This window comes from Neovison vison, chromosome 7 (assembly GCF_020171115.1).
Source record: "Neovison vison isolate M4711 chromosome 7, ASM_NN_V1, whole genome shotgun sequence".
Classification (NCBI taxonomy): domain Eukaryota; kingdom Metazoa; phylum Chordata; class Mammalia; order Carnivora; family Mustelidae; genus Neogale; species Neogale vison.
In genome coordinates, this window is record NC_058097.1 from 132152449 (window position 1) to 132166077 (window position 13629).

The 13629-nt window shown below is 50.1% G+C and overlaps 1 protein-coding gene across 3 annotated transcripts in view; it reads right to left on the reverse strand.

The window, feature by feature from the left end:
• The window catches only part of FAT3 (FAT atypical cadherin 3), a 641086-nt gene that overhangs the window by 40116 nt on the left and 587341 nt on the right, over positions 1 to 13629 (reverse strand). For all 3 annotated transcript variants that reach the window (XM_044258324.1, XM_044258326.1, XM_044258325.1), the window contains 4 exons: positions 12702 to 12839; positions 11599 to 11742; positions 8569 to 8766; positions 6416 to 7214 (listed from right to left, as the gene is read on the reverse strand). In XM_044258324.1, coding sequence (XP_044114259.1) covers positions 6416 to 7214; positions 8569 to 8766; positions 11599 to 11742; positions 12702 to 12839 — 1279 coding nt within the window. The remainder of the gene's footprint in view (positions 1 to 6415; positions 7215 to 8568; positions 8767 to 11598; positions 11743 to 12701; positions 12840 to 13629) is intronic.

Below are 13629 nucleotides of genomic sequence, written 5' to 3' on the forward strand. Positions count from 1 at the left end.
TCCGGGGCAGTTGTGTGTGGGTGGAATATATAAGGGAAGATCCACACTCTGGGAAGCTGGTGTCATCACCAGTGTAGACACCTCTAACCCTCTCCTGGCATTTGGGGACTTGTGTGTGTTGGAGATGAGGGAACTGCAGAGACATAGCTGTTATGAATGTAAAATGGAAATGTCCTGGTTTGCAGGTTAAGATTCAAAAACTACACTGAAGGTTATTTGAAACCACTGGGTTGGGGACTGTTGGCTTTCTTCTCTGAGCGCTAGCCTTAACGAACCCCAGCCCAAGGCAAACCCGATCTCAGATTTTTCTCTGCTTTTTAAAAACTCACCAAGGCTAAGTTTAACATGTCATACTGCCTCACAGAACTCTTCATCATTTTATTTTATGGTGCTTATTAGAAGTGCATTAAGGAGCCCCTGGATGGCTCCATCGGTTAAGCGTCTGCCTTAGGCTTGAGTCATGATCCCAGGGTTCTGGGATTGAGTCCTGCATCAGGTTCCCTGAGTGGGGAGTCTTTTTTTCCCCACTACCCCTTCCCCTTGCTCATGATCCCTCTTCCTGTCAGGCTCTCTCTCTCTCCTCAAATAAATAAAATCTTTTTTTTTTCCCCCAATTTATTTATTTTCAGAAAAACAGTATTCATTATTTTTTCACCACACCCAGTGCTCCATGCAAGCCGTGCCCTCTATAATACCCACCACCTGGTACCCCAACCTCCCACCCCCCCGCCACTTCAAACCCCTCAGACTGTTTTTCAGAGTCCATAGTCTCTCATGGTTCACCTCCCCTTCCAATTTACCCAAATTCCCTACTACTCTCTAACGCCCCTTGTCCTCCATGCTATTGGTTATGCTCCACAAATGAGTGAAACCATATGATAATTGACTCTCTCTTTCTTGACTGATTTCACTCAAAAAGTTCATTACTGTGATTGCCTATCACAGACTCCATGTGACTGTCCCCCTGTACTGGACTACCCTGACTCCTAACCATCCTTGCCATGTGTCCAGGGCATGATGTCGGTTCATGCTTCTTGAGGACAGGAACCACAATAGCCTCACTTACCCCTATTCCTCCAGCATCCTGCCCAGGGCCTGGTAAAGTCTTCATGTCACTGCTGAGTGAATGAGCAAATGAAAGGATGCCCCAAATCTCTGGGCCCTTCTCTTCACTGCATCCCCTGTCTGGCAAAGACCCAGTAGGACACGCTTCACTGCTACTAATGCCTTTCGTGGACTCCTCCAGTAGGACCGAGGACCCTCTCCTTTGTCCCTCTTCTCTGCCCTAACACCACCACCTACAACTGTTTCTAGCTTCTGTTTGCAGCCAAGGAGCAAGGGAACTTCTGCAGTTTGCCTAGGAAAAGAGGATTCAAGGCGTCACAACCACTGCCCTTTAATATCTGGAGGGCAGCTTGTACAGGAGGAGTTAGACAGGTCAGGTTCTGGATGGTTCTAATGGATGGAGCTGGGTAACATGAGAAGAAGGTGGATTTGGGTGTACTAGGAGAGAGAAGATCATCTCGGGTCTATATTGCGAGGTTGTGAGGCTGGCTGAATTGCCCTGTCAGGAACGTAGTTAACGGGATGTCTGTCGTGGGAGAGAGGTTGGATTGGAAGCCTTGAAGGTCCTTTCAAATGGTTGCAGAAGTAGTAGGGAGCCATGTTTGAGGCTGCCCGCTATGAATCATGGTGCAGCCATTGGCGTAGCTCTGTGAATTTAAGCAAGTCCACTGATCTTCCCAAGTCTTTATCTCCTTAACTTTTGAGGAAGGTGAATGATACTCTGCCTTTACGGTTATTAGGAAGGTTAAATGCCATGATGTATGTTGGAAAAACAGCACAGTCCCTGGTCACCACTCAATAAATGTTAGTTGTTACACTTGTTGTTGCTTCTCCCCTCCAGGCCTTGGCTCTCACATGCTTCTCGGCCTGGAGCACATGTGTGATTCTAGGCATCCTTTCAGATCTAGCTCAGTGGGCATCACACTCAGTGATGTGCTCCAGTGTGGCTCTCCCCTCCCTGAACAGTCTCTCGTGACAGCGCCACAGGCCACGGTTGAGAACAGGACTGCTGCTGCTCACACTCAGCCTGGCCACCGCCATGCTTCCCCCATGGCCAGTGCTCCCTTTACCTTGTTCAGAGCTCTGGCTGTCACCGCCATCAACACCCTGGTCTTAAGCTCCAGTGGTCTCCTAGGGAGTCCATTCTCCTGGACAACTGTCTCCTTTTTGACAGATTTTTATTCAGACTTCTGTTTTTTTCTTTTTAAAGAATTTATATATTTATTTGTCAGAGAGAAAGAGCCAGAGACCACAAGTAGGCGAAGCCAGAGGGAGAAGCAGGCTCCCCACTGAGCAAGGAGCCCAATGTGGGACTCGATCCCAGGACCCTGGGGATCATGCCCTGAGCTGAAGGCAGGCGCTTAACCAACTGAACCACCCAGGCATGCCTATATTGAACTTCTGAAAAGTCATTGACATTTTTAAAAAAATGAACAACTGGCACAGCCCTATGGGACAGCAAGGGGGCAGGGCATCAGGGACAGCCCACAGGGCACCCATCGTTCCCTTCGGGCTTTCTTCCTGAAGTGCTGATGTTCACTGAACTTGTAAAGTTCACCAGGCGTCATCTAGTGACATCAGAACTCTGTGTCTCTTGAAGTTCAGTTCAAACATGACGCTTGATGGTGGCTGGAATTTAATGAGCTGATTTGGCACTAAAATTCAAGTCTGCTTCCATTTAGTCAAAGCCACTCAGCATTTTGGTTCATGATGCTAATTTTGTTAATTGGACCTAAAAAACTGTGCAGGAGAGAAAGAGGAGGTGGAAGTGGGGAGGGGTATATTGAGGCCAGATCTCTATAAATACTGCGACACAGACCAAAACAGGCAGCTACCTCTCCTTACCGTTGTAATTATTCCACCAAGTGGTGGAAAAGTCCATTTACTGTATCTGCCAAGCTCCCAGGGTAAACCAAGGAGCAGTGAATACTAGTTGTGCATATGTGTGCACACATGTGTGCGTGTGTGTCTGTGTGTTTTAAGGGGGGAGAAATTCACTGAATTCAATTACTTCCCTATCCAATAAACGAGAAAATGTCTAAAATGCCTAGTGTTTCCTTAACAGTTCCTCACTGTATTTCTATCAGAGGACACCTGAGAAGAAGTGAGAGCTATTTCTGTTCCTAAGAGTTTGTCCCTGAACTTGCAGAAAATCTTTCCTATTTTATCTTGCTATGGGATTTCCCCACGTTTGCTTTCCTGACTACCAGCGTTAGAATCACCCAGGGCTATGTATATAGACTCCTGGTCTGCACCTGAGACCCTCTGTTATGTTGGAGTGTGGGCCTGGCGGTAGGTATTTCTGTTCAGACCCATGCTGGTCAGTGGTCTGCCAGGGAAAACGGGGCCATCTGAGTATTCTACAAAGCATACAGCACTGGGCACGTGATTCACACAGGGAAGGGAAGAGCCCCTGTTCTTAAGATGCAGGTAATAAAAGAGGGGCCCAAGAAGAGACAATTGAATCCACCTGCCACCCCACCAGCCACACAGCCTTGGGCAGGGCATGGAGCGACCACATTCCATCAAACAGAGAGGCTCATACATCACCTGCGGAAGATGGGTCTGGGCGAGGTGACCTTTCAATGTCTTTTTACTATGAAAATCCAGTATTTAACTTTACAGCTTAATTACAAGAGTGACTTGGAGGTGAGAAGAGACCCCAAGATGAGTCCGAATCTACATGTACAGCCTTCTTTGAGGAAATGCTCTTTTCAAACCAAGAAGGCCTCTTCGTGGGATGCTTGGGGGTTGAACCACAAAAGCTTCTGGAATGGGGACCTGGGTGGCTCAGTCGGGTAAGCCTCTGCCTTTGGCTCAGGTCATCATCTCAGGGTCCTGGGATCAAGTCTGCTGCTCCCTCTGTTTGTGCTCTCTCTCTCAAATAAATAAATTAAAATAAATAAATTAAGCTTCCAGCCTTCTGGATTTACTGGGAGTAGAAAGGTGTATGGGGACCACAGAATAGAAGTCCTGGGCGGGGACCCCACTATGAAACTAGCTGCATTATAAACATTAGTGTCTCAGGGCTCCTGGGTTACGCATCTGCCTTCGGCTCAGGTCATGATCCCAGGGTCCTGGGATTTAGCCCCGCATCGGGCTCCTTGCTCTGCAGGGAAGCCTGTTTCTCCCTCTGCCTCCCTCTGCCCCTGCTTATGTTCTTTCTTCATCTTTCTCTCTCTCTGTGCTAAATAAATAAATAAATAAAATCTTAAAAAAAATATTAGGGGGCGCCTGGGTGGCTCAGTGGGTTAAAGCCTCTGCCTTCAGCTCAGGTCATGATCTCAGGGTCCTGGGATCGAGCCCCACATCGGGCTCTCTGCTCCTCAGAGAGCCTGCTTCCTCCTCTCTCTCTGCCTACTTGTAGTGTCTGTCTGTCAAATAAATAAATAAAATCTTAAAAAAAAATATTAGCGTCTCATGAAAAACCTCCCTCTCTCCAACAAAAAAAATCACCCTTCTGAGTTCCTTCTTTCAAGGAATTCTGCCCATTTGGGCCTCCTCTGACTCTTCCTGATGAACTCATACCCATCCCTCAAGACCCAGGACGCAGACCGTCCGTGGTATAGAAATGTCACAGAGAGCTTCCCTCCGGCGAGAGCAGGGATCCCGTCCTTTCTACTCCTTGCATGTATTTTAACCTTATTATTGCAAATTAGTACTTGCAAGCTGACCTCCCAGTGGCCAGCTCCTAAGGGCAGGGTCGGGTCTTTTCCACGTTGAAGCTTTAGTGCCTCGCACACGGCTGCCACCACACACTTCTACTGGCTGAAACGAGTTCTCAGAGCACAGGGATTAATTAGCTGGTTTAGTTTCTCCCGCAGCGTCTGCCCCGTCCTGTAGTGAACCTCTTTCGAACCCTGCCGTGAATCACTGCAGGAAGTCCCCAGCAGAGCTTTGGTGCATAAATCAGTTTGCCTACAAAGGAAGTCTAGGTAAAGCCCGGGACAGCTGGCGCTCATAAATCCTGCATGTTGGTGGCACCTGCCAGAAACGCATCCTTTCCAGCCGGCGCGTTTTGAGTTACTTTGGAGCTGATGTACATATTCAACAGGTCAGACACACTGCACCCACCTGATGCAAACACAGAATTCACCGGGTACCACCACGGGGTGAATGGCGAGCACCTTCTGTGCTGCCGGGAGGCTGTTGGAACATCTCTTGGCAGGAGCTGTGATCTCAGGACCTGTGCTCTGATGGTCTTGTTTTTCAAGCTGCAATCAAGAACTTTCTAAAGGGAAAGAGGCCAGGGGCCCTGCCTGTCCCCAATTTACCTAAAGGGATGTTTTACAAATGGCCTTTCTTCTGGCCACAGTTCTTTTGGGTCAAGTTCATGCTGGCTAGAAAAACTCTGGGTGCAATTTTCTTAGAAGAGGGCAGTGAATCTATGGCTGCACGTGTCAGAGAGGAAAAGAGGCAGAGGGTAGCACTTCTCACTGACCACCATGGGCACAGGACTCTGAACAGCTATGGCCTCTGACCGGGAAAGGTCAAGGTTCAGGGACTCTAGTTACATCAACAAACTTGAGCCATTCCATTTCCTCTGCTTTGAGGGCTGACTCTCTCCCTTGGCTGTGCTCCTCTCTGTGTGGCCCGTTTTTCTCGGAAGCAAATTGAACTGCCCTTACCCTCAGCCACGGCTTCCTAACTTGTTGACCTGCCTTTTGCCTGGGCCCAGCTAATTCATTCCCCTCTGTAACCAGCACGCTTTTTGCGAAAGACAGCTCTGATCCTGTCACTTCTTCACCTCACATCAGCCTACCACGGCTCCTCCTGCCTTGGAACAATTTCTACCACGTTCATCCTGGCTAATGGCCCTTGTGTGAACCCTGGGCCTGCTCACAGGTCTCATCTGTCATCATGCCCCCACTTCCAGGAACAGAACATCTCTGTCACTCCCCTGCTGTAGGCTTCTCTCCTGCCCTGAACCTTCCTCATCCAAGCTGCCCCCTGGCCTGGAATGTTCTTCCTCCCCTACCCGTTCCCATGTGTCTGTTTCCTACTTATCCTTTCTCCCAACTTGTCAGGAGACCTTCCTCCTCGATGGGTCCTCTTGCAGGATTTTGTACTTCCCTTAGCAATACTTGGTGCCCGGGCACCTGCTAGCCTGCTGGTCTGTGCTGCTCAGTGAGCTGTTTGCTCCCCGGGAGGAGGGGATTCCCTCGTCTTGCTTGCCCCTGGCCAGGCATCAGTGGTTTGACTCACCATAGGTGGTCAGTAAACACTTGCTGAGTGAGCGAATGCACGCTTATGTGAAGGGCACCGGGGTCTATGCAGACCGGCAGAGGTGCAGGAGCCGGGGTGGGGGTGGGGGTGGCGCGAGAGGTGGGGGCCTCCAAATCAGACTCACCGTTACAGGTGCAGCGCACATTTCTATAGAAACGTGGGCACACGAAGCTGATGCGCGCCGTGCTGTAGGTCATGAGTGCGTGGGAGTCCAGGGACAAGCCCTGCTGGCAGTGTTGCTCCTGACAGTCCAGCCCCGAGCAGTTTTTCTCCAGGATGGCCGAGATGCGCATGACGTTCTCCAGGTGCCGCCGGGCGTTGGACAGCTTCTGGATCAGGTAGGCCGGCTTGTAGAACTCACTGCTGTGCATCTCCACGGCGAAGAGCATGTCCAGCTGGGTGGTCCCCGCCACGGGCTGGATGCTGATGATGCGCAGACTGTCCTGCTTCTGCGTGAGGACGGCGTTGCGCAGGGTTCGGCGGAAGCCGTGCATGTGCAGCCCCACGAAGTCCTCGGGGGACGCGTTCTCGAAGCGGATGGTGACGGTGTTCTGCAGTATCTCATGCACCAGCTGCTCCACGTGCACGACTACGTCGATGGGCACCTGAAAGCGGCCGTCGCTCACAGACACGTTCAGCACGTACTTTCCGCTGTCCAGGCCCCCCAGGGCGATGATCTTCCCGTCGTGACTGTTCACTTTGAACAAGCTCTTCTGCTCCGATTTCAGCGCAAAGGTGAGCACATCATACATGTCTTGGTCCGTGGCATGGATCTTCCCAATGACCCCACCAGGAAAGTCGTCCTCCATGGTGACGATGTAAATCTCCAGTGGAATGGCCGTGGGCTTGTGGATACTTTCCTCGATGACCCGCACGCGGATGTAGGAGTGGGAGACCTGCTGGGGTTTTCCCGAATCTTTTGCCTAAAACAGCCAGGAGGGAGAAAGGCAAGAAACTCAGAGAGAGCGGAATCGTTGGAAAACCAATCAAACTTACCGAGAAGACGTTTATTCCTTTACCCGTGTTTGCTCCTTCCTCCATCCCCTGCTCCCGTTTGGCGAAATTGCCGAGGACGTGCATTGCAGGAAGAGAAGTGATTTCTCACCTTTGGCTCCTGCAGCAGTCAGCATGCAGGGCGGGACAGGACACAGTGAGGCAAAGACAAAGGAAATGTAACTGGTGCACTCAGGGACCTCAAGAAAATAGAAACTCAGCACCTGGAGGTAGTTTCTCCTTAGGGACAAGGACGAGAAAGCTCTCTGTGGTGTTCCCAAAGTCTGAAATGCAGAATCTACTCTCTACCAGTCTGAAAGTGTAGGCAAGGAACCGTACTAGCTTCTGTGAGAAGGCTCAAAACGTCTCTCCTTGCTCTTGGTGCCTCTACTGTGATATCAAATTATTTACATAGTATTGTTGGAGGAGTGGAAAGCAACTGGAGCATTCACAGATGTGCTCAGAGCCAAAAGTCATTAATCTGCAAGGTTTCTTGGACCAGAGTAAGCTGTAACTTACCCTAAGAAATAATGAACACAACAAAATGCCATCCAAATATAATTATTATTGTTATTATTGCTGCCATTAATAATGACTTTGGGTTGCCCTCTGTGGCAACTGTGAGTAAAAAAAAAAAAAAATCACTTGGTTTCATGGAAGGGACCCAAACCTTCGTATATGCAAACTTCAATCCTGGGAACTCACTTCTTGCTCCTGGCCAAACCCTTTCCATACCGGCCACTTTTGCCTCTTCGTCCTATTTCACTTTACACAGGCCACTGATCTTGAGTAAGCTGACATGTTGGGAGACCATGGCCATCCGACTTGGTCTCTCCTGTCTCCCTGGGATAACTCACCAAACAACGGTCTCCTCAGAAGCAGAGGCCATGATACGCCTCAATCACATTAGGTAGCTTTGACAGGTGGAGTGTGTGGCAATTTCTAGTGGGTATAGAGCTGCAAGCCTTGACCAGCGAGTCATCTCTGAGGGTCGGTTAGAATGCCAGGAACTTGGAGAATGCAGATTTCGGTCCAGTGACTATCTGCCTGGCACAGGCTACAGGAATGTCCCTTCTGAACACGGATGTTTCCCTTCCTTCCTGTTCAATTTCACACAAAGAAGCTGCTTTTATTGGTGTGAAATTGAATTTGAGATTAAAAGGGGAACATTCCTGCACGGTAATGAATTATGTTGACTCGCTCAACAAAGAAAACCCATCCGACGGGCACAGAAACCAGCACGAGGGAGCGGGGGCCTGATGTGGACAGAGGACGGAGCCGTACCTGGACACACAGCACGTACTCTGGAGACCCCGTGTGCTGGAAGACCACGGCGGACCGTAGGATCCCATGCGGGTCCAAGACGAACTCCTCCTCTTCGTTTCCCGACAAAATTGAGAAGGAGAAGGGAGGCCCGTTGTGAAAGGAGTCTCTGTCTGTCACCACCAGCTGCAAGATGCTGGTGCCTACCGGCTTATTTTCCTGCATAAAAGAGGATATTAAAAAGGAAGATAAAATTACACCTCTCTTTACACTGAAAAAAAACCCCATCATTACCGGCTAGAAAACAGGGCTTTCAGCAGAAGGGATTCCCTGTGATATTATCTTGTCTTCTGAAAACATGCTGGCGTCTGTAAGCATCATGTTCGGCATCCTTGGCTGCCTCCCCACGACTGCCCCGTGCATTGAGGAGCTGCCGGTATGCATACGAGGACCTCCCAGACTGGCGCCGGCTCCATCTTGTCCTTCACAGGTTGGAAAGGCCCTGAGTTCACCTCAATGGCTCTCGACTACAGGGTGCCCACCAGCCTTTTGTGGTTGGTCATAAACCCTCTCAGGCCAAGAAAACATCCGCCTTTCAGAATGGGAAGGCCCTTTGTCACATCCTGTCACCAGGAGATCATGCTGAGGCCCAACACTGTGACACAGTGTCACAACATCGAACTTTCTGGGGAGAATGTAAAGAGACATCCTGGCAACTTCCCAGTAAACACACAAAGGCACATGCCAGGTGGGAAACGGGCCTTTACGCCTCACCCCTCAGAACACGGGTTTGCCATGTTCCTCGAGGAAAGGGAAAGGGGGTGGATTGGTTCCTAGGCCAAGAATGAAGAGAACAAAAATCCTTAAAGTCATCAGAATTTTTGGAAACCCTCATGTTAGCATTGAAGCATTAGTTCACAGAATCATCTCTTGCCTGTGCCCCAGAATAGAAACACAAAGGCTCTTTGTCACTCCTCCGAGGGTTGAAGGTTCTCCTCACTCCGATAACGCCAAATTAAATTTCTCTGTAGCTTAGGCATTGGTTTTCTGGCCCCCCTCTGTTTAGACTTCAGCAAGACCACAGCTTTGGGCCTGAAGTCAGTTTCATTAGTCAGGCCTGCTGATGACATTGATTCAGCATTAAGTAAGTTTGGGTCACAGAGATGGAGACCGTGATACACGGCCGCGTGGACGGGAGTCATGCTTGGGGCAGGCACACTCAGGCTCTATGTGCTGAATTCGTCTTATGAAAACCATGTGTTGGGATAAGGGAATTATCTTGGGTTGGAAAAAAGGGAGGCACATTCTTTGAAGGAGGAAGAGAAATGGACTTCAAAGACTCTTATTTTGCTCCTTCTCTCAAGTGGCCTTTTGGTCATCAAGGACTAGACACCAGATCCCCCTGCTGTCCGCCACCGCGTGGCCTCAGCGCAGGGTAGATTTACTGTTTCATGGTGACAACACACTCAGCACCACACAAAACAGCAGATTTATTGATTTGTTTGCTCACTTTATAAAGGCCATTTCCTCCAGTGGAGAGAGGGGGAGAGAGAGAGAGAGAATGGGTGCCCCAGGGGTTAGCATCTGAGAAGGAAGGGGGAGAGAAAGCGCAGACAGGCCCCAGCGCTGCTGTGAGCCACGGTCACTGCTCATGGCTGAGATTCTTGTTTCTTTCACTGCTGACTTCCCGTGGTGCACGTGAAAACAGTCTGTCAAGCTGATCGATGGGTGTCATAAACCCGAATGTTGAGGAGGCGAACCCATTTTGTTTCGGGGCGAGTGTGCAGGGGCTGTGCGCGGCGGACGGTGCCGCTGTGGGAGGCAGCCTGGCAGGAGAGCGGGGTTCCAGGAGGGGAAATGCAGGAGGGGGCAGACCCCAGGGGCCAGTTTGGTGGAAGCGGGAGAGGGAGAAGCAAGCAGGACTGCTGGGAAGAGCATCAGAGAGGAGAGGAAGACCGAAATACCACCAGGGAAGGAATCAGATTTCGCGGACGAAGTGGGAGGCGAGAAGCAGAGGGGTGCGTCCTGCACATCTTGGCGGAGGAGGTGGGGAGCCGGCCGTGGAGGGCCAGTCTTGATGTTATTCCAAAGAGGTCCCTCAGGCCCCGGCTCACTCTCATCTCACCTTCTACCCACAAAGCCTGCAGACCCCGTGGGAGGCTATTCTGAGGCCAAACAGGATGAGGCAACTGGCTTGTTCTCCGGACTCTCTGAGGCCCCCCCACAACTTGCATATCAATCCCCATTGCCTCTAGCTCCTCCCTGCTCACGGCATCCCCAGACTGGATCCCCTGATCCTCCCGGAGCTGGAAAGGTGGGGGCGGGGGTGGGTAGCTCTACCCCTAGCACCGGGCTCATGAAACAACTTTTGAATTAAAAAATGCATGGGAAGAAGAGGCATCTCTGCCCCACCCCCACGCTCCCCCCTACCCCACCACAGCAGAACACCAGCAGGAAGCTACTCCATCCTGCAGCGTGATTTTAAGGAGCAGGTGGATTGAAAGTGCTAAGCAAATTGCTTCTGGAAGATTGATTTTAATGAGTAGCAGCTCTTTCCTGATACCCGATCTGTCTTGGAGAGATGAGACAGTTTGGAGCAATCTCCCTCTGCTGCCGGGACAGCATGGAGTGGCGGAAAGCCAGCCTGCTGTGGGGGGATAAAGAGGGTGGTTTCTGCAGAGGACTGACTGGGTTCAAATCCCGACTCTGACACTTACGAGCTGCAGGATCTTGGGGGAGCTACTGAACCTCTTAGGCCCTCAGCTCCCTCACTGTCAAGTGGGGGTGGGGTTGCTGCTCCCTCCCACTTCACTGACTGGGCTGTGGTAGGGAGAGGTGGTGCCTGCAAAGTGCCGCACCCCGGAAGGACGCCACGGGCAACAGCGCTCATCAGTGGTTCTCAGTCAGCTGCTATGGTAGAGTCAGGCTCTTTTCATCCCAGGCTCGTAACAGGTTGAGTTGATAGGAAAAAAGAAAAAAAAAGTGGACAAAACGATGAGTAAACCATAGCAGAGGAAGAAGGCTGAGTGCGTCAGGCCCAGATGTGCTCACCTGGATCACAGCGCTATAGTTAGCAGGCGTGAAGACTGGGCTGTTATCGTTCACGTCGGAAATGTCAATGTTGACAGTGGCTGTGGATGACATCGCAGGAATGCCGCTGTCGACGGCCTGGACGAGGAGGGAGTATCCGGACACCTGCCAGAGCACACAGGGCCCACCACAGTGAGGAAGGGCAGCCTTTTCGTCCTGCTGCCCACACTCGGGGGAGCTGCAGGCTCGGCCGCGGGCTGCTGAAAACCGGCACCTTCTCTCTTGGTTCTCTCGATTGGGGTTTCTCAACCTCGACACTCTGATATGTGGGCCTGAGGTAATTCTCGGCTGCCGGGGCCTGACTTGTGCCTTTGTAGGATATTTACTGGCACGCCTGGTCTCGGCCCACTAGAAGCCAATGTCCCTTGCTGCCCATTTGGGACAACCAAAACTGTCCCCATACATTGCCAAGGGTCCCCTGGAGGGGCCAAACCACCCCTGATTAGAACTGCAGCTCTCGGCCTTTGTTTCAAACACAATAGCTGTCTCCCGGACATTATTTCTCTTCTGATCCGTCAGGAGTTATGGGTCCCTGCCACGTAGGGAGTTTCTTTTTCTTTTTAGTGACATCTTTTCCCATATTTAATTTCACTCCGAAGGCGTATATTTTTAGTCAAAACACACAATGTTTAGAAACTTAGTTTAACCTTGGCAGAGGAGGAGTTTTCTGGATCATTCTTTCTGACCTAAATATCTTCAGATGGTCCTTTTGTAACTTCTCACCTAGGCCTAAAGCTGCCGATGAGACCAGGGCCACAGGATCCCAATGCTGAAGGAATTTTCTTGCCTTCTCACTCTAGGAAGGACTGAAATTCAAAGCACCCAGAAAGACACACCTTTGCTCTTTCTTGAAAACACCCATAAATAAGAAACTGCCCATATCTATTGGCAGAAAATGCTTTCCAGGACTTAACCCCAATATGTTATGCTGCCCTTCAGGCCATTCTATTTACTGTCATTATCTGGCGTGGAGAATCTTCCTGCATGTTCCTCAGGGAGCCTGTGCTGAATTCCAGTGAAGGGACAGGGGTGGATGTGAGGGGAGCTGGCCCAGACTAGCTTACCCGTTCCCGGTCTAATTTCTTCTTAACCTTTACAAGTCCTAAGACAGGCTCCACGGCAAATTCATTGTCCCGATCTCCGTTCACAATAGAAAAACGAATCTGTCCGTTGGGCTGGCTATCCGCATCTTCTGCTACTAGCTTCATGGGATATAAGCAAAAAAAAAAAAAAAAAAACCCAAAAAAAAAAAAAAAAAACCAAAACAAAAAACACAAAACAACAACAACAAAACCATTACATGAGAGACCGAGAAAAGGTTTATTCTTAGGGTCCCAGGTCTTACAAATGGGCATAGCTGGGACAGTCTTCTTAGGCACTGTGCTCATGTGCCAACGATCACCCCCCACTGGAAAAGCTGATGGCTTGGCTGAATGAGTGAGGTGCCATTACTGGAGCCACCATTTTCTTTCCAGTGATTTCTGTCTGTCTGCCATTTGATGCTTGTTAGACATGAATTTCCTCAGGCCTTGAGCAGGTAAGGGTAGAGCCAAAGCTAACTGATAGGGATAGTTGGGTGATTTTTTTTTTTTCTCTAATTCTGCAAAACAATGGTCTCTGTCATGGAGTCAAGACATTCTCTAAATCTATGCATTTCCATGTTAAGGAAGCCAAAGAGAATTCCCTTTCCCACGTGGCAAACACACTTGCCCCACTGTCTGCTGCTCCATTTTGGGGATATTGGGATTTCTTTGTGTGTGCAAGTAGTCTCTTCACAGCCAGGAAGGGAAGAGGGCCTGGGAAGTCCACCACTGGTACTGCAGGAGCCAAAGATAGGGATAGACGGAAGGGACTTGTCCAGTAGGGATGGTGATGATGGTAAGCGTGGGACTGATGGTTTCCAACATGTAATTTGTAAGTCTGAAAGGACCCATGTTCTCCTAACACATGGCTTGCTCTTACTGGTATTAGAAAAAAAATTCCTTCCAGAAG